This window comes from Anser brachyrhynchus (assembly GCF_964034855.1).
Source record: "Anser brachyrhynchus genome assembly, chromosome: 1".
Taxonomy (NCBI): Eukaryota; Metazoa; Chordata; class Aves; order Anseriformes; family Anatidae; genus Anser; species Anser brachyrhynchus.
In genome coordinates this window covers 1,751,648-1,768,853 of record NC_137694.1, presented here as the reverse complement: position 1 = coordinate 1,768,853, position 17,206 = coordinate 1,751,648, and the positions used below count along the sequence as shown (strand labels likewise).

General features: G+C 52.5%; 1 protein-coding gene and 1 long non-coding RNA gene across 8 annotated transcripts in view; one reads left to right on the top strand and one right to left on the bottom strand.

Annotated features, from left to right (window-relative positions):
• Window positions 1–197: 197 nt before the first annotated feature.
• On the bottom strand, window positions 198–7,201 carry LOC308188937. Its single transcript, XR_013945887.1, has 3 exons — window positions 6,678–7,201; window positions 2,333–2,455; window positions 198–1,149 (listed from the first exon to the last, which is right to left on the bottom strand). It is a non-coding gene; the product is annotated as an uncharacterized lncRNA (long non-coding RNA).
• The window catches only part of TASOR2 (transcription activation suppressor family member 2), a 41,137-nt gene continuing 28,050 nt past the window's right edge, over window positions 4,120–17,206 (top strand). Inside the window, exons 1-5 of one of the 7 annotated variants that reach the window (XM_080578293.1) lie at window positions 8,274–8,449; window positions 8,563–11,899; window positions 12,312–12,511; window positions 14,476–14,621; window positions 16,034–16,129. In XM_080578293.1, the coding sequence (XP_080434419.1) occupies window positions 12,499–12,511; window positions 14,476–14,621; window positions 16,034–16,129 (255 nt within the window). In that variant the 5' untranslated portion in view covers window positions 8,274–8,449; window positions 8,563–11,899; window positions 12,312–12,498. Of the gene's footprint in view, window positions 4,175–6,045; window positions 6,374–8,273; window positions 8,450–8,562; window positions 11,900–12,311; window positions 12,512–14,475; window positions 14,622–16,033; window positions 16,130–17,206 lie in introns of those variants that run through there. The other 6 variants (XM_080578292.1, XM_080578294.1, XM_080578295.1 and 3 more) reach the window with 6 other exon arrangements.

The following is a 17,206-nucleotide window of genomic DNA, read 5'->3' as shown; positions in this document are numbered from 1 at the left end:
GATAATAACAGTGATTGCAAATGCTCCCTCTGCTTAATTACTACAGGGCTGATTATTTTAAGAGAGGAAAGAGACATTTTGTTTAGAAGAGCTGGAGTCTCATACACGTAGCCTCACGTTTTGCCATGATCAAGCAGTAACATTTTGGTCACGGAACGAGCTTGTGTCCCCTTGGCTCCAGTCGTGTGCCTGGTAAGAAGTAATAAATAATGTTTATAAAGTACTACATAAAACACTCCGTCTTCAGAGATTGCCAGGTTTACATTGCAAATAATAGGGTAAGCAGCACAGCTATTAATTTTTAAGAAACTACATCGATAATGACTGGAAAAAAAAGGGAAAAAATGGTGAAGAGACTTGAAAAAAAAACCACTTGTTCATCACTGAAAATGTTAATCTGCACTCATCATTTTTGACTCATTTCCTGACTGGACCTTGTGTGCAGTGTGTGGTTTTATAGTCATGAAAACACCATAAAGCAAGCTGGGTTTTGACAGAGGCTTTTGTAGGGGGTTGTTTGTTTGTTTTCGCAACTTCAGTTCTGTTTCTCCCAGCGCTGCTAGAATTACTCAAATGTTTGTCACCACAACTTGAACAAAAAGTTGGTTTCTTAGGAAGCTGCAAGACACCAAAATAGCCAAAAAAAAAAAAAAACAAACACAAAAATAAATCAATCTAGAAACTGAAAATCTTAACTGTGTTTTACTGCGGTAGTCGTACACTAAACAAATACACCACAAGCAAATATTGGAATTTAATCACAATGAAAACACGATGCATTTTCCAACGAAAGCAAGAAGCAACATGTGTTGGGCGTGTCAGGAGGTGAAGAGTTATTTGGGCTGTCCTCAGAGATGAGAGACTCTTGAAAGCATCGGTAGGCTTGGAAAATGAGCTGGCCTACCAAGGTAAACTTTTGCTGGGCTCATAAGAAGGAAGAGTTCAGTGGAGAAGACTTAATCAGCTATTTCTTGGGGTGGAATAAGCCTTTGAATTTGATCCCAGTCCATCACCAGAGACTTGGAAACCAGGTGATTAAAGTTACACTCATGCTCAGAGAAGCCACACACACATACCACGGTGCTGGAGGACTCTTGGATCTGTACAGAGCTGAAGGTGGCATTTCATTGGTGTTTCAGAGGACTTCCCCTAATATTTTAATGAAAGGATGAAAAAATTAATGATCTTAGGCAAAATTTGGTTCTCTTGCTGCAAGATCCCAAACTGACTGTGGGAGTTTTGCCTGAGTTGAGTGAAGGATGTGGCAAGACAGCATTATAAGGGATGGATGACACACTTCACAGCACTGTTGAATAAAGTAGACTTTGGGGTCAAGAAATGCCTGACTTTGTGTTTCACCTTTTTCCTTGCTGTTTGGTTCAACACTCGTTTACAGAAAGGGAGTAGAGCAGAAATGGGTGGAAATAAAGCTCTTTCTGTCCACCTGGATTAAACCAGGAAGGCTCAACCTTTGTGTTGCTGTGCATCAGCCACTGATGTGTTAGCTGCCTGCTCCCACCCCTGCTAAGATGCCCAGAAGTCTTCACACAAACTTTCCATGATGATTTTAAAAAGAGAAATGAAGTTTTTTACTGGGCGTACCAGCAGGACTGACCAAACATAACGGGCTACCAAAGAGGTCAACCAAGTCCACAAGCTCTCTTCCCCCTCTTTCTCTTTCAGTGAAGGTCCTGAGCCAACACTTCCCAAGCCAAATGTCACTGAATGTGCTATTTTACCACTGCATATCAGAAGTTGCCCAAACAACAGACACGGGGGCCTATGCAATTCTCCAAACTGGTTTGGTGATGCTGCATCTAGGGAGGCTGCTGGCTGAGGCTCATTTCTGTCCAAAACCAGGCAACTTCTTGGTGCAGACTTGTGCAAAATGTTAGGCAGAATCCTGCTCTGCTTCATTCCTGGAAGCGCCCCCTGGGTGGGGAAACTTCATCTTGAAATAAAATTATGCTAAAACACTGCGACAGAACCTCATTTCACCTCTTCTCTCTGCTCCAGCTGCTTGCCTGCAGTTCCTTTGCGTTTCTGCAGTCACCCTCGCCCCACTGGACATACCTGACTTTAAGTTTCCACAGCAGAGGACCACCAGGTAGTTCAGCACACTCCCAAAAGCTACCCATGATTATCTCCATGTATTTGCATTTTATCTCTAAGACCTGCTCTAATCTGTCCTGACAGCTGTGCCAGTGAAAGAGCAGTTGTGCTGGAATTTATAACACTGGGCATCAGCAGTGCCAGCCAGATGTAGGGTGCAGTGTATCCAACATGTTTGGCTTTGAGGTCCATGCAAATGCAAACATTTATTTAGAATTACCTTCAGCCACAAGCGACCTCCTCCCATCTGGATTCCCTCTGCAGCAGCCAAGTGGGCAGTTCGCACTTTGGGTGCTCTCACAGGCAGGAGACAAAGAGGGTGATCCAGCAGGCCACAGATTTTCTAGAAAATTGAAGAATGGAGCCTATGAAACCACCATGTCACTGCCAAATTGGGCTGAAACCAGCTGATGGCTTCAAAAGTTAACAGAAGAGACAGATAGAAATAGCACAATCATGAGCTTCATTTTCTTCAGAAACAAAGCGAAAGCCAAGCTTATCTTCTTTCCTGTCACCTATAAAAGAAAAACTCAGTGTTTCCCTGTATTTCTGTGTCATCTGCTGTCCCAAGATTTACACACGACAGGAAACAGGGAGGGAGCCCACGGGTCCTGCGCCATTCTGTGTTTGCAGGCTGGGTCTGTACGCTTCACACAGCAGCTGGGAATGCTAATGCTACCCCACACAGTCAATAATGATCTCAAAGATAATTATTTGCTTTATCTTTGGCTTGTTGTCTTTACACGGGAGGCGACTATCATTTTCAGGAACTGCTGCTTCCACCTCCCAGCTGATTCATTTCATTGCAACTATTTTCTGTCTCTTCTGAGAAAGAAATGACTGACAGCATCTGCATGTATCATTCATATTTTTTTTTCTGAATAAAAGAGGAAGCAGATCTTCAGACGACTACTTCCTTATTTTAGAGAAAACGTTATGAGTCATTCTTTCAAAGAAGCCAAAATAGTGAATTGCCAGGAAATAGGCCCACGCCAAAGTCAGACCATGGGCTTTCCTCTTACAGAGGTGTGAAGAGCCACTGACATAAAAACCCCAGGTAGGAATGGTGCCTGACCTCCTAGAGGCTCCAGTCATTACTCTCCCCCACCAAAAACTGATGACAAATTCCTTATCAAATTCCCATCAAATTCCTTGACGACAAATTCCTTATCCCTCGAATTCCTTATGTTTTCATAACACGAAATGGGAACTACTCACTGAGAAAGGAGCTCACCCCACAAATCCTAATTTTCCTCATCAGAAATAATTCCCAATACTATAGATCTGTGTTTCCTTACAGCTGCTGCGGTACCTCAGGGTCCTTCTCCTGTCTCCTAGAGCAAGGCCCACGGTTACACGGGGCTGTCCATCTTCCACCCTCGTGGGACAACTGGGGACACTAAACGTGCATACATATGACCCAAATATTGCAGCATGGGGACGTGGAAAGCCTTTTTTTCTTACTCCTTGGGTAGCTACATCCAGGACCAGCAACACCAACAAGAATTCCAGTCTCTGACGTGTCAGTAGGACCTAGGAGGACTCAGGCAAATCGTTGAGGCGCTGCTACACGGTCAGAGCACGATTGCCATCGCTGACTGCAGGACCCTGGAAAAATCCCTTACTCTTCCCCACACCTTCGTTTCACTGGTTAATAGCACCTTGCACTCCCTGCTATTGTGGCGGTGAGGCGTTAAGATGGCGTAATTACCTCAACAGCATGCTAACGACCTGCAGCATCGCCTTGACTACTAAGCGAATGCCAAGTGGGCTCTCACATCATCACCTCGTTATTCTTTCTTTTTTTTTTTTCCTCCCTTTGCTGAGGCTGTGACTACCCCAACGTGTAAAAATACACCCAAACCGGAGTTAATCCAGAGCTGGGGCACCCCAACGGCACGATGGTTGCTCAACGCTTTGCGCAGGCGGTCGGCTGAGCCCAGCTCACCTTGCTCCTTGCACCACCTATTGCAACAGCTGGTAGAGACACAGCCTGGCCTGAACAGAGCAAGGGAAGAGAGGAGTGAGAACAAAGCCCCGCAGCCCGTTTCTGTGATCCCAGGTAGTGGAGGGAAACTGGATTATTTATCTCTTCTTTTTTCTCTCTTTAAATGTTCATTCTTGGAGTAAATCCAGCCCCAGGCCACACACTTCCTTATTTTCAAGGGGAGCTTTCCTCGTTTTCAAGAGGAACTAAAACCACGAGTGCCTGGCGGTGAGCAGGCACTTTGAAACACGCTGGGGGAAATCCTGTTTAAAAGGGGCAAACGAGCAACCCCACGGCATGGGGACCCCTTCCCCGGGGACACTGCGGAGCGGGGCCCAGGGCCACCCTGGGACCTGGGGGCGTGGGGACAGGGAGCAGCGGGGACAGGGCTGAGGGGATGAAGGGAGCGATGAGAGAAGGCCCCACCTGGAGCACTGTGTGCAGTTCTGGGCTCCCCAGTACAAGAGGGACATGGGGCTACTGGAGTGAGTCCAGAGGAGGGCTACGGAGATGATTAAAGGACTGGAGTGCCTGTTGTACGAGGACAGGCTGAGAGAACTGTGCCTGTTTAGCCTGGAAAAGAGAAGACTGAGGGGAGGTCTCATTAATGTATATAAACATCTTAGGGGAGGGTGTCGAGAGGATGGAGCCAGTCTCTTTTCAGTTGTGCCCAGCGACAGGACGAGAAGCGACGGGCACAAACTGAAGCACAGGAGGTTCCGGCGCAATATGAGGGGGCCCTTCTTTGTGAGGGTGACAGAGCACTGGGACAGGCTGCCCAGAGGGGTTGTGGAGTCTCCTTCTCTGGAGATATTCAAAACCCGCCTCGGGTGCCATCCTGCACGACGTGCTCTAGGTGATCCTGCTCGGCAGGGTGTTGGGCTGGATGATGTTCAGAGGTCCCTTCCAACCTCGGCCTTTCTATGATTTTGTGAAGGGACGAGGGGATGAAGGAGGGTGCTGAGGGGTGAAAGAAGGGGCTGAGAAAAGGGCTGAAGATAAGCGCTGAAAGGATGAGGGAAGGCCCTGAGGGGTGGGCCTGAAGAGGGACCAGAGAAGGCACCAAGGGCCAAAGAAAAGCACTGAGGGCATGAGAGAAGAACTGAGGTGAGGGAGAGGCCCCGGGACATGAGGTGGGGACTGAGGGGCAAGGGGCTGAGAGAAGGGCTGAAGAAAGGTGCTGAAGGCATCAGGGACGGGGCTGAAGGGTGCTGAGGGACGGCACCAGGCTGCTGAGGGAAGGAGCTGAGGGAAGGCTGCTAAGGGAAGGCACCAAGGGGCTCAGGGATGGCTGTGGGGGGCTGAGGGAAGGGGCTGAAGAAAGGTGCTGAAGGGATCAGGGAAGGGGCTGAAGAAAGGTGCTGAAGGGATCAGGGAAGGGGCTCAGGGAAGGCATCAGGGGACTGAGGGGGGCTGAGGGAAGGCATCAGGGGACTGAGGGGGGCTGAGGGAAGGCACCAAGGAGCTCAGGGAAGGGGCTTAGGGAAGGCTGCGGGGGGCTGAGGGAAGGAGCTGAGGGAAGGGGCTGACGGGACTGAGGAGGACTAAGCAAAGGCACCAAGGGGCTCAGAGAAGGCTGCGGGGGGCTGAGGGAAGGCTGCTAAAGGAAGGCACCAAGGGGGCTGAGGGGGACTAAGTGATGGCACCAAGGCGCTGAGGGAAGGGGCTCGGAGAAAGCTGCGGGGGGCTGAGGGAAGGCACTGAGCGAAGGCACCAAGCGGCTCGGGGCAATGGGCTGACGGATGGCTGAGCCGAAGCCCGCCCAGCACCCGCATCCCCGCGGCCGTGCCTTGCCCGGCTCGGTCCGGCGGTGACCTGCGGGAAGAGGAAAGCGGCGGGCGCGGCCGCGCTGTCTTTCCGGTTCAGTTTTCACTTTCTGTTTTTTTACCCGCCCCCCCCCCTCCACCCCCAGCCCTCCCCAACTTCGCCGCCGCCCGCCCTCGGCCCGCCCTCGGCCGGCTCTTTCCTCCCTTCCCCTTCCTGGGGCCGGCGGATGGCGGCTGCCGGCTGCCCGCCCGCCCCGCGTGCCGCCCCGCTCCCCCTGAGCCCGCCGGCCCGCCCGGCCCGAGGACGGAGCCGTGCCGAGGGCCGGGCGGGCGGTGACGGCGGCGGCGGCGGCGGCGGCTGCTGTGGTGGCGATGGTGGCTGTGGTGGTGGCGGCGGCGGCGAGGAACGGAGGAGCGGCCAGGGCCGGAGCGGAGCGGCGAGGAGAGGGGAGAGCCCCGGCTGCTATGGGCGAGAGGCGGCAGGAGGCGGCCGGAGGGCCGGCCACGGGTGAGCGGGGACCGGCCCCCATCCCTAACACCGGCCCCCATCCCTTCCACCGGCCCCCATCCCTAACACCGGCCCCATCCTTTCCTCCGGGAAGGGTAAACCCATCCGTGTTTACCCCCCTATCCCCCCTAAAACCCCCTTCCAGGGACCGGGACCCCTTAACACCCCCCTTCCAGGGACCTTTTTGGGGTCCCTCCGCAGCAGCCCCCGGATGGAGGCACCTGCTCAGCCCTAAGGACGCCAGCCCCAAGCCTCCTGCAGGCCTTCGAACCCATTAAAAAAAAGCCTTTTTTTTTAATGTCACCTTGGCTTCTCGGGGAAGCCACGGGCTGTCCCGCCTCCCGCTTGCGGCTGTGTGCTGGAAATGGTTGGGAAAAGCTGCGGTCGGTTCTGGGATTTGCACCGCACGCGCCCTGGGGCCGTCCTTGGGAGCTGGGTTTTGTCCCTGCAGGTGCCCTTCAGGAGCAGGAGGTGGAAATACAAACGGGTCATGGCATACGGCCCCTTCCCTACGACATACACGCAGGGCGAAGGCTGGCAGGCCTCTTTGTTTCCCCTTCGGAGCGGCCGTGCCGCCCCGCTGGGCTGTGAAGCAGCTTTAGGGGGTGGAAATGGTATTTCCACACCGGTTTTGCACAATTCTGCCTCCAGATCATCCCCCCAAGTTGTCCCACAGCTCGCCAAGCTGCGTGCACCCCTTAACTGGGGTTAATCTGGGTAGACGGAGCAGGCGGGAGCGCGAATGACACAAAAATAGTTGTAAAACACGTTCCTTTCTGCGTGGAAACAACGTTTTTGCTTTTTTTTTTTTTTTAAATGCAAGAAAGCCTGCGTGGTGCAGAATAGTCAGCAGCCCAGGGGCTTGGCACTCGTGGTGGGTGCAGGAGACGGGTAAAGCTCAGCTCTGTGGGATTCAGGTCAGACATCAACCCGGTGGTTTTACCCTGAGCGTTGGGTCGCTGCTTGTTTCGGAGTGGACGTTTCTCGGCGTTGCTCGGTGGATCTCGTTACGGTGCGTACATTAACGAAGGGGGAGACAAACACAGGTCTTCTGCTGCGCAAGATGTCCTGTGATTGCGCCCGGAGATCATACCTGCGTGGGTTAGGTACAGCACGTTGTCAAGAAAATGACTGCTTTCGCAGAAGCTGCTCTTTTCCAATTTTAAAAAAACATTTGGTCAGAGAATTCCCTATCTTCTCTGATAAGAAGAAAAGTAAGTGCTTGCCCGGGACTAGAGATCGCATTACGTGGCACTGAAACTGGTTTTACATACTAGTTAGGTCTATTTTTAGTGTTCCTGTTAAACCTGATGTTTTCTGCAGCAGCAGGGCTAGCTTCAGCGTTCCCTGTCCCCAAACACTGACCCCCTGATACTCCCTATCTATGTCCTGCCAGACTCTGAGCTGCGTTGGCAGTCCAGATGCTGAACCCGCCTGGATTAAAAGTAGCTCCTTGACTTAGTTTTCTACCGCAGTTCGCTGATTTTTTGCATTACTCAGCCTCGACTGTACCAGCAGGGGAAGAGAAGGAGCGCTGGGGCAAGCGCTTGCGAAGATCAGTGTAGCCAGCAAGAAAAATGCCCGTGGCATTACAATTTTGGCGGAATTGGGCCAGTTTTATTTACATGAAATACGCATGGTGGTCGCTTCGGCGTTGGCTAAAGCACGGATATTTATTGGTTCAAATCACTTTGAGACGAGAAAGTGAAATGCTTGTCCTTCTTGGTAAATGCAGTTTTGGCACTCTTTGGCTTTTTGTTCTTTCTGATGGTAAAAAAATTACTACCAGAAAGTTCTGGTGGATGTCTGAAGCTGGCATGCACGTGGGGTAGATTTTAGCGTTTGGCTTCGGTTCTGTTTTGTACTTGAAACTGGAAGTGTGTCTTGGTAATTTCTGTAACCAAAGGGTCCGCAGAGAACGTGTGGGTAGAGGTTTGTTGCCAAATCGAGCAGAACAAGAAAGAAAGTCGACTCTAAAGGAGAGCATCCATGGTGAGAGCAGAAGAAACAAGCCAAAGGAAGGTTCTGGCCCTGTTTTGGAGGTTCTCAGGCTCGCTCGAAGGCAAAAATAAGTAAGTGACTGGCAGTTTGGAGGAGCGTAGCTGCATTTTTTTTCAGGCAGGGTACCTATAAGCCCACTTTTCCAGCCACAAACACTTCTTTTTTTTTTTCTTTCCCCAAATGGAAAGCCCGTGAAGGAGCTGTTCATTGCGAAAGTTGTTTTTAACACGTGAAGCGTTGCTCTCACAAAGCCTCCTGTACGTTGGCAAACCCCAGGCATCGCTGCAGAGCTTGAACTTCGAGTCCAGGACATCGCTGGCATCAATTTTTTTGGCATGTCCTGAGCAGCAGCGGAGGAGCTCCAGCCCGCACGGCGACGTTTCTCGGGAGGGCTGGATTTGCTCTGCGGGTACGCTGCGGTTGCCCGGGTTTTAGCGTGTGGGTTTCAACGTAGAGCCCGTGGGCTGCAAGCGAGGGATCCGTGAAATATTCCGGAGCAAAGGTAAACCTGTCAGCAGCGGGCTTGGGGCTTGCTGCGCGCGCGTCTCCAGCTCTCCCACGGCATCAAGACTGACTGTTTTAGGCCAGGGTGTGCTAGCACGGAGAGCTGTTGGGCTGGCTGATTTTTTAAAGGGATCTCTGGTTGTCCAAGTGCTAAAATACCTGGCGTAGTGCTAGATTTGGGAAGAGTCGGTGCGGACACCTGCAGCTGGATGAATCCACGACAGCTGGCAACCCATTAGAAGGTGACAGAAGGGGGGGAGCTGCAGCAGGAGAGGCCTTGGAGGAGCATCTGCTGAGGCAAAAGGCAGCAACAACTGCCTGCGTGGTGTATTAACGAGAGAAAACCCGTAATAACCACATCCTCAACTACGTGAGCAGCTGAAGGTAACGGGAGGGAGGTTATAAAATCAAAGAAATGTTCAAATCAAAGAAAGGTTTCTCTGGAGCAGGACTCTGGCTCTGTGTAGACCGTCACCAACACCAGACTGGGGCAGCTGTGGCTTTGCCCAGCCAAGGGCAGGGCCCCCCACCTCTCCGTGAGCTGTCCTAAGGCTGCATCACCCTCCAGGGGAAAAAAAAAAAATCCCACAGAGCTGACCCTGGAAAGGTCGCTGATCCTCTGGGCGGAGTGGTAGCTCTCCTGAGAGGCTGCCTCAGCACCCTGCGTAGCCCAAGTCCTAAAAGGTGGTCTAAATCAATACTGACAGTCTCCGATACTGAGATGAAAAGCCTTTAAAATGCTCTTGCAGCCCAGGTGTCTGCGCTTCCTGATCCCAGAGGTGGTTTTAAATACGACCCGGAGAGCCGTGCCACCCAAGAATTTCCCCTTGCCGCAGCAATTTGAATGCTCAAAGCGAGCATTTCTGGGGGGAAAAACCTCACAGTTACGAGGCTCTCGAACTTCCGTGCGAGCCCGTGGCTCTCTTCGCGTGAGCACGAGGAGACGTCCGCTGCGGAGAGGTGCTTTGGGATTACCTGTTACAGCGATTTACTTGCAGGAGCCCCGCAGCAGTTGCAGGGTGATCGCCTCGATAAGCTGCTGGTCTTGCGTAGAGTACGAGGTGCGTCCTGCCCGTGCTCGCGCTGATGTGGCAGCACGCATCCGTCGCCTGGTGCCGGCCGGGGGTAAAACCTCGTGCTGATTCACTGGGATATCCCAGCTGAGCCCCCGCATCTGTCTTAGCCGGTGCCCCAACTCCAGGAGCCGCCAATTTAGGAAAAACACGGCAAGGGGACGGCCATCCAGCACTCCTTCGGAGTGCTCGTGCTGCCTGCCGAAGGTTTGTGCCTCGGGAAGAGCTGGAATCGGTATTTAATCGATTATTTTTTTTCCCCCCGCAGATCTGATGGGATCTTTTTTAACCCCTCTGCAGCCTCCTGTGGTGAGACCTTCAGACGGGGCAGCTTGGTATGGGAGCCCCTCCGTCCCCAGGAGGCAGGTTCAGCCGGCTCCGCTCAGTGAAACCCCTAAAAATACGGGGTTAGAAACAGCCGCCTGCATCTCATGGTGGAAAGAATGGGAAGGAAAAAAGCGAGAAAGCAAAAGCAAAAGGCACTGGGAAGCAGTAAAGCTGGAAAAGCGGCCGATAATGGCAGGAGGAGCAGGAACGAGGCGCTTGGCTGGTGTAGGGGGGCGTATTTTGAGGCTGGAAGGCTTTGAAGAACCCACGTTAAAATGCAAAAAAAAAACCCCCGAGAGGCTCAAATAAGCCAAGGCAAATCGTTCCCTGCTTCAGTGCCCTGCTAACGGTGCCGTAGCGCCTGGACGTGGTCTCCGTGGCGGGGACCGCTCTGCCGTGCTGCACGGAGCGGCCTCTGGGGCCTGCCTCAGGTGATCAGTTGGCAGATGCCCCTATTCTGGCGGAATTTGGCCCAATTTTGGCCTCGCGCTGAAAGAGTCAAGCGGCTTCTCTGCGCGGGAGCGCTTCAGCACCGACGAAGCAAGGCTCGTTATAAACATTGGGCCGTGCAGGCTGTAGCTGAAAGGAGTTTGATCGGGCAGGTATTTTATAATGCTGGATTAAAAGGGACAGTTTGTGTAATTGTCACAGTAATTACCGCGTGCCGGGGGCGATTGGAAAGTAAAATCGAGCGGCTAAGGAGCGAGAGCGGCAAAAGCAGGATGGGAAATGAGAAAGGAAGAGAAAGTGAACGTCAGCAGAGCCAAAAAAGACGGGAGGACGGTCCTAAGGAGCCTCACCTTGCAGTACGGGAATCCTTGAGCTCTGCGGCTGTGTTCAGCGAGCGTTGACCGCGCTGGGTGGCCGATTTTTGGAGATCTGACAGCATTTAAATGCCTGCAAAAAAAAATTTAAGGCTAAAAGAAATGCAAACCTCGTTCTCCGTGCAAGCCTGCGCTAGGGAGCGGTTCAGAAGCCGTGGGTTTTCTTTCCTGCTGGGCCGGCTTTGGAAGTGGTGCGTGGTGAGGCCATCCAGAGGTCGCCTGAAGGTGGCCGAGCCAAGCGAGGATCGTGTCGGGGAGAAACGTGAGCTGCTTGGCCTCGGCCGGCCCCGCTGACCGGCATCCAGCTCCTGGAGGAGCCCGAAATCGGGGAGAGGAGCAGCAGCGCGCGGCTCCCGATTTACGGCGTGAGTAGCTGCAGCGGCGACCGCTCCTCTCCCGCGCTGCCGACGTAGGAAATCCACCAGGACAGGCTGCGAGCCCCTTCCCGAGGATTTCAGGGCACGGATAACACCCGCCGCGGGTTCACCTGGACCTGGCCGTGCTGGGCCCCGTCCATCCATCCATTTTACCACGTGTCTGCGCTGTCCCCGTCCCCGGAGAGGATGCCGGGTGGTGGCACGTCCAAGCTGCTCGGAGGGAGGCCGGCCGCTTTCACTTTTGCTTCTGCTTGAGGCGCTTTCAGTTTCACCCGCTCAGAGCCTGCGCACAGAGCGGCGAGGGCCGCACGAAATTGCAGCCCGGACTTGTGTCAGGGTTTTGTGGATGTTTCTAGGGGCGAAGACTCTTCTTTGGGGTGGGAACAGATCTGAAGGAGCTTCCGAAACCTGAAATGGAAGGTGGGGGTCACAGCAAGCCGCCGGGCTCGGTGCCACGCTCTGTGATTGTTTCATCTCGTTTATTTATGTATTTCTGCAGCAACTTTTTTTGGGGGGGATTTCCTGGGCTTTCATTTTTGACACAGCAGCCGAACTCGCAGGGAACAGAAGGAGCAAATGTTTGACTTGCAACCTGCAAAATTGCTGCTTGCGTTGCACTTCCCAGAGCTTCCCGGGCTTTTCAAAAAGCCTTTCGCTTTCACCCCTGCGAGAATATCCGAGGCTTTTGCTGATTTAGCACCTCACACCCTCGACGTTCTGCTCCCGAAGGGGTTTTTAACCCCGGGAGCTCCCTGGTCAGCTTGGTGTCTCGGCGTCTGGAAACACGCAGCGGGGTTTGGCTGCGGCCTTTCTCACGCTCTTCCCGTCTCAGTCTTTCCCCAGACTTGCCGAGGACGCGGCGTTGCACGGCGGTTTCAGCGGGAGGAGCGGAGTGCCGAGCCCCGAGGAGCGAGGCGCTCAGAGCAGGAGCCACGGGATTACCTAGCGCCCGTTGCAGCCCGGTGCTTTTGGGCCAAGAGGAGCGGTGGAGGGAGCCGGGCTCGGTTAGTCTGGAGAAGATGCTGAGGACAGGTCTGTCGCTGCTCCGCAGGTCGCGACGTGGCTCTGGATGTGCCGGAGGGGGGGGGTTAGAAGCAGAAAGGGGTTTGGCGTTCGGTCCGAGCCTTTGCGCAGAGCTGGGACGTAATTCCCCGCTCTGATTCACGTGGGGGAGGCTGAGCTCGCTGACTGCTGCCTTGAGACTCGGAGGATGCAAGAGGGAGTGAGAGACAAAGCAAAAAACGAGAGGCAAGTGAGGGAAAAGATGAGCAGACGTATCCCCTCCTATCCTTGTTAGGCTCAAAGAGAGAAAGCGATAATACTGGCAGAGGTCTGCAAGACCTCTTTATCTTTTGTTTTTCGGCCCTGAGAGCCCAGTTGTGTTCACCTGCTTTCGGACCACTTCCATCTGGTGCTCACAGGGGCATCGCCTGGAAGTGGGGCTGCAGGAAGGGCATACGAGAGGGCGCGAAAGATGCGAGCTCGGCGGGCAAAAGTACTTTTAAAGGCTTCCCTTTCCATGCTCCCAATTTCTGTCCCTAGCTATTTCTGGACGCGTTTTTATAGCGTTTTTGCCCCACCTTTTGCCACGTCCGCATTTGTCTTTTGCTTGGCACAGGGCAGACGCTGTCTCCCGTTACGCCCAGTAGTTCAGGCTTGCTGAGCAGCTGGGTGATCTTGATGCACACAGTTCGAGCTGTTATTTTCCTCTGTCCCTTTTAAAAAATCCTTTATTGACCTTGAGTAGTTCGCCTGTGTCACAAATCTTGTTATTTCTCTAAATAGTTCTCATTTATTTATTTATTTAAGTCGAGGGGAGGGAAAGATGAAAACCGACCCTTTCAATACAGGATTCAAACCCCAGGGAGGTTGCAGAGCAGTGCCTGATGCTGTCCTGCTCATCGCCAATGAACGTGGGTCTTTCTGCTCTGGAGGTTGAAACGGGGCCTCAGCCGTTTGTCTCCAAAAATTGCTGGGAGGCTTTTCGTAAAGAGCAGCCCGCGTGCGAAACCTTGGCGTGAGGTTTGGAGGTTTCCACGCTTCCCTCCTCGTAGACGATTGCTTTTATCTTTTTTTAAGTTCACGGGGCCGTAAGCGATAAACTTTTTTGGTGTGTCTGTGCCGCGAGCTCGGCTCGAGATTTGAAATCCCGTAGGTCGTGAATCATCGCCAGCAGTAAAGCTTTGTAAATGTGCACCAGGGACCGAGCCCAGGATTTGCCGTGTTTCTGCATGGCTGCTTTCATTGATATCTGGATGTCAGCAGCTGCAGGAGTGTAAATACTGCGGGGCTTTCCTTTGGCTCTGCACGTGTGTTTCATTTGGTGAATGCTTAGGGATCTCTGCTTGGTGGGGAGCTGTTGGGAAGCGTTTTACCGGGATGTTTCCCTCAGGAGATATCTGGAGAGGATTTGGGCTTTGGGAAGGCTCTGCGTGTTGGGGCTGTGCGGGAGGGCTTGCCCTCGTGGCACTGAAAACCACCTTCGTTAAGATCTTTAGAGCAAAAACCGATAACCCCAAGCAACCAACCTGACCACGGACCGGTTGTGTGCAGGCGTCAGCTCTCGCAGCCTGCAGGAGCTCACCGCAAATCTAAGCAGCTTTTTAGCACAAGAGAAAAAACTCTGACCTGCTCAGAGGTCGTAAAGTTAATTTGCCAGCAGGTTTTGCTTCTTTGGCAGTTGTTAACAATTTCCCTTTTTTTTTTCTGTTGCGAAGAAAGAACGTTTAAGAGCTCGCTAGCCAAGAGCCAGCCCCTTTTCCTCCTGGCTGAGGGCAGTTTTGCTTTCAGACCAAGACCTGGGGGCTGCGTGGCTGGAGGGGAGCTGCTGGAGACGTCCCAGTGGGAGCCTCAGAGCTGATGGATCGGCTCTGTGGAGATCTGGGCTTGTTAAATCAGTGTGCTGGGCGTCACAGCCAGCTGCCACCCGGCCCTGCTGAGGCCCTGCACCGAGCTGGGAATGGCCAGGATTAATATTTGGCTTTTCTTCCCCCAAGGTTTTCATCCGGAGTCACAAGAGTCGAGTTCGCTGCTGCAGACAGCGGTTTCAGTGCTGCAAAGCTGCTGCTTGGATTCTGCGTCTCAGGATGGTTTTCAGTACAGCCAAGCAATTCTGGTGGAAAACGCTGTTTTTCTGAATGAGGTAGGACCGCTGGGACAGCTGGAAGCTCAGGAAACGGTGGCATTTCTTCGGGGCCCCGACTGGGGGGCTGTAGGGCTGTAAATTCCGGTTTATTGGCGCGTCTGTCCTTCCTTTGTAGCGTGCGGCTTACCTGCCCGCCTTGCAGAGCCCCGTTTGTAGTTCCTGACTGAAGAGAGCCTTTGCTTTGCTTTCTTCTTCTCCTCCCTTCCCAGTCTGATCAGGAACAAAAGGCCAAGTCCGCCAACGCTGCCAAATGTTCAGCAGGAGCTCCTGGAGCCGGTTGAAATGCAGGTGTGATGTCCGGTAGCAGAGCTCTAATGGCACTGCACGTCACGTGTAGTTCTGATTTGCAGCAAGGCAGATGTCCACGTGGTATTTCTGCCCTCGTGCCTGTGCAGGCACCAGGTTTAACCCCAAATATCCCTTTTCCAGCTGTCCGGGGTCATTTATGGAATCACTTTAAATGCCTTCATCCCTACGGTCTCGTTGCCGTTGGCATGGAAGACGAGCTGTCTCCTCTGAGGGCAGGAGCTGACCCAAGCTTGTCATGAATTAAAGAGAGCTTAGAGATCTTGGCTGCTTAGAGCCAGGGAATTCACTGGCCGAAAAGCTGGGAAAGCAGGAATTAAGTCAGTTGTTGATTTGCTTGTGAGTTCTAAAGTCAAAATAAGCAAAAGCAGCGATGAGACTATTGTTTTCTTATCTTATAAACCCATTTAAAAAAAAATCCCATCCTTCCGCAACTTCTTTTATCGAAGCCCAAAACCATCACGGACACAGCTCTCTGTTTGTTATCAGCGCTGGGAACGCGAGCTGCTTTATTCATCAGACAAAAGAAATCAGAAAAACGTGTGATCTGGCTGGAGCCAAACCCTCTGAGCTGTAGCTGCGTGATAGCATCTGCTCTCTAATCAAATAATTCAGGCTTTCCTGGTCAGCGGAGAGAAACATCTCCAAGCATCCCCCCTCGTGTAGGTATCCGTGGTTGATTTGTCCTCTGACAGCTTCAGCTGGCCCCTAAATGCGATGCTTGACCAGCCCGTGTGCCGCGCAGGGAAACAAGCTCCCCAGCAGCCTGGTGAGAGGGGCAAGGAGGAATAAAGCTGGATTTCCTCAGGACGCACACAGCCACGGTCACCTTTGTGCCACAGTGGGGATGCTGCGGGGCTGGATGTGCCTGCCCTCCTTTAGAGGGTGTTAAATGTTCTTCTGGGGACAAAACGGAGTCAGAGAGCTGTACGGATTGGGGTTCTTGTGGGATATGGGGCGTGCGTGTGCCCGGGGAAGGGGATGCCCACGCAGCTGGAGGTCCGCGGGGCACGCTGTCCTGACGGCACACGTTCTCCGTACTGCTCGGTCACTGGGCTGTAACACTAATGGACTAGAACGAAGCGTTGTTGTGTCTTCCGCAGCTCAAAGCTTTTGTCCAAGCAAAGGAAGCCGCCGGATACAGCCAGGAGGAGCTGGAGGAGACCTTTGCGTTTCTCCTGTTTGACAATGAAGAAGAGGTAAGCTAAAATGTTTACTCAGCTTAGAAAGTCGATGCCAAGTGCCTGCAAACGCGCTCCTTCCCACAAAAGCCCAGCAGCTCCGTTGACAGAGCGTCCTGGCTTTTCACACCCTGGTTACCTGCACAGTTAGCGCTGCGTAAATATTCCAAAGCAGATTCAGAAAGCAGCACCCGGGAGGTTTAGGGATGGATCCTGTTTTCAGACTCTCCAGCTGATTACTGTTTGAGGTCTCCTTTGCCCTCTGCAGGGAGCTGTAAGGAGTCTTCCTTTGTTCCAGTGGATTTACGGTCAAGTACAGGGAGGTGAAACCTTCCACATACGATTAGAAGAGAAAAACATTTCTGTGATAGAAAGCAGGAGTTTATCAGATGGTTTTGGACAGGTTCCCTTGGTTTCCCTGTCTACATGGGGAGAGAGTCTGACAGCTACTGGGAAATAGTTTTCTTGCCCATTTTTCACGAGGATGCTTTTGACTTTGTGTGAAGAGTTTGCCCACACGAGGATGCTCACGAAGTCCAGTGGGTACTCACTTTTAACATTTTTTAGTGATGCCATGGTAAATCCCTGCAGGGATGGTTTTGTTCAGGATGACAGTGGCCTGAATGCAGTTTAATTCAGTTCAGTTTGGGTTAAGATGCATCAGAACAAACAACATTCAGTCAAAACCGGGCAGAAGGAACTGTCCCGCTTTGTTTTAGCTGTTTGAAATTTAGCACTGCCTGTGCCAAGTGACTGGCTCCTCGTACAGGAAGGAGGGAGCTCGAGACCTCATCTAATGTAGGCACCTAAAATCCTCGAGCTAAATTGCTGTCTGGAGATTCCTCCGTCTGTTGTTCAGAGGAGGAATCTAGCTCGATAATCTAAACACTTGGCTTTTAGGAGGCAGATGTTAGATGAGGTAAGCTCTCCGTGTTGCTTATAAAGAGGCTGAGTACAGTTTGAGCAATTTGCTTTTATTTCTCACCCATACCGAGTTCAAACTGGCTGCTCCTGTTGTCACTCTGGTCAATATACGTTTGGTCTTGGCACGCTTTAATGAATCTGCTTTGGAAGTGGATCAAATCGCAGTGGGTG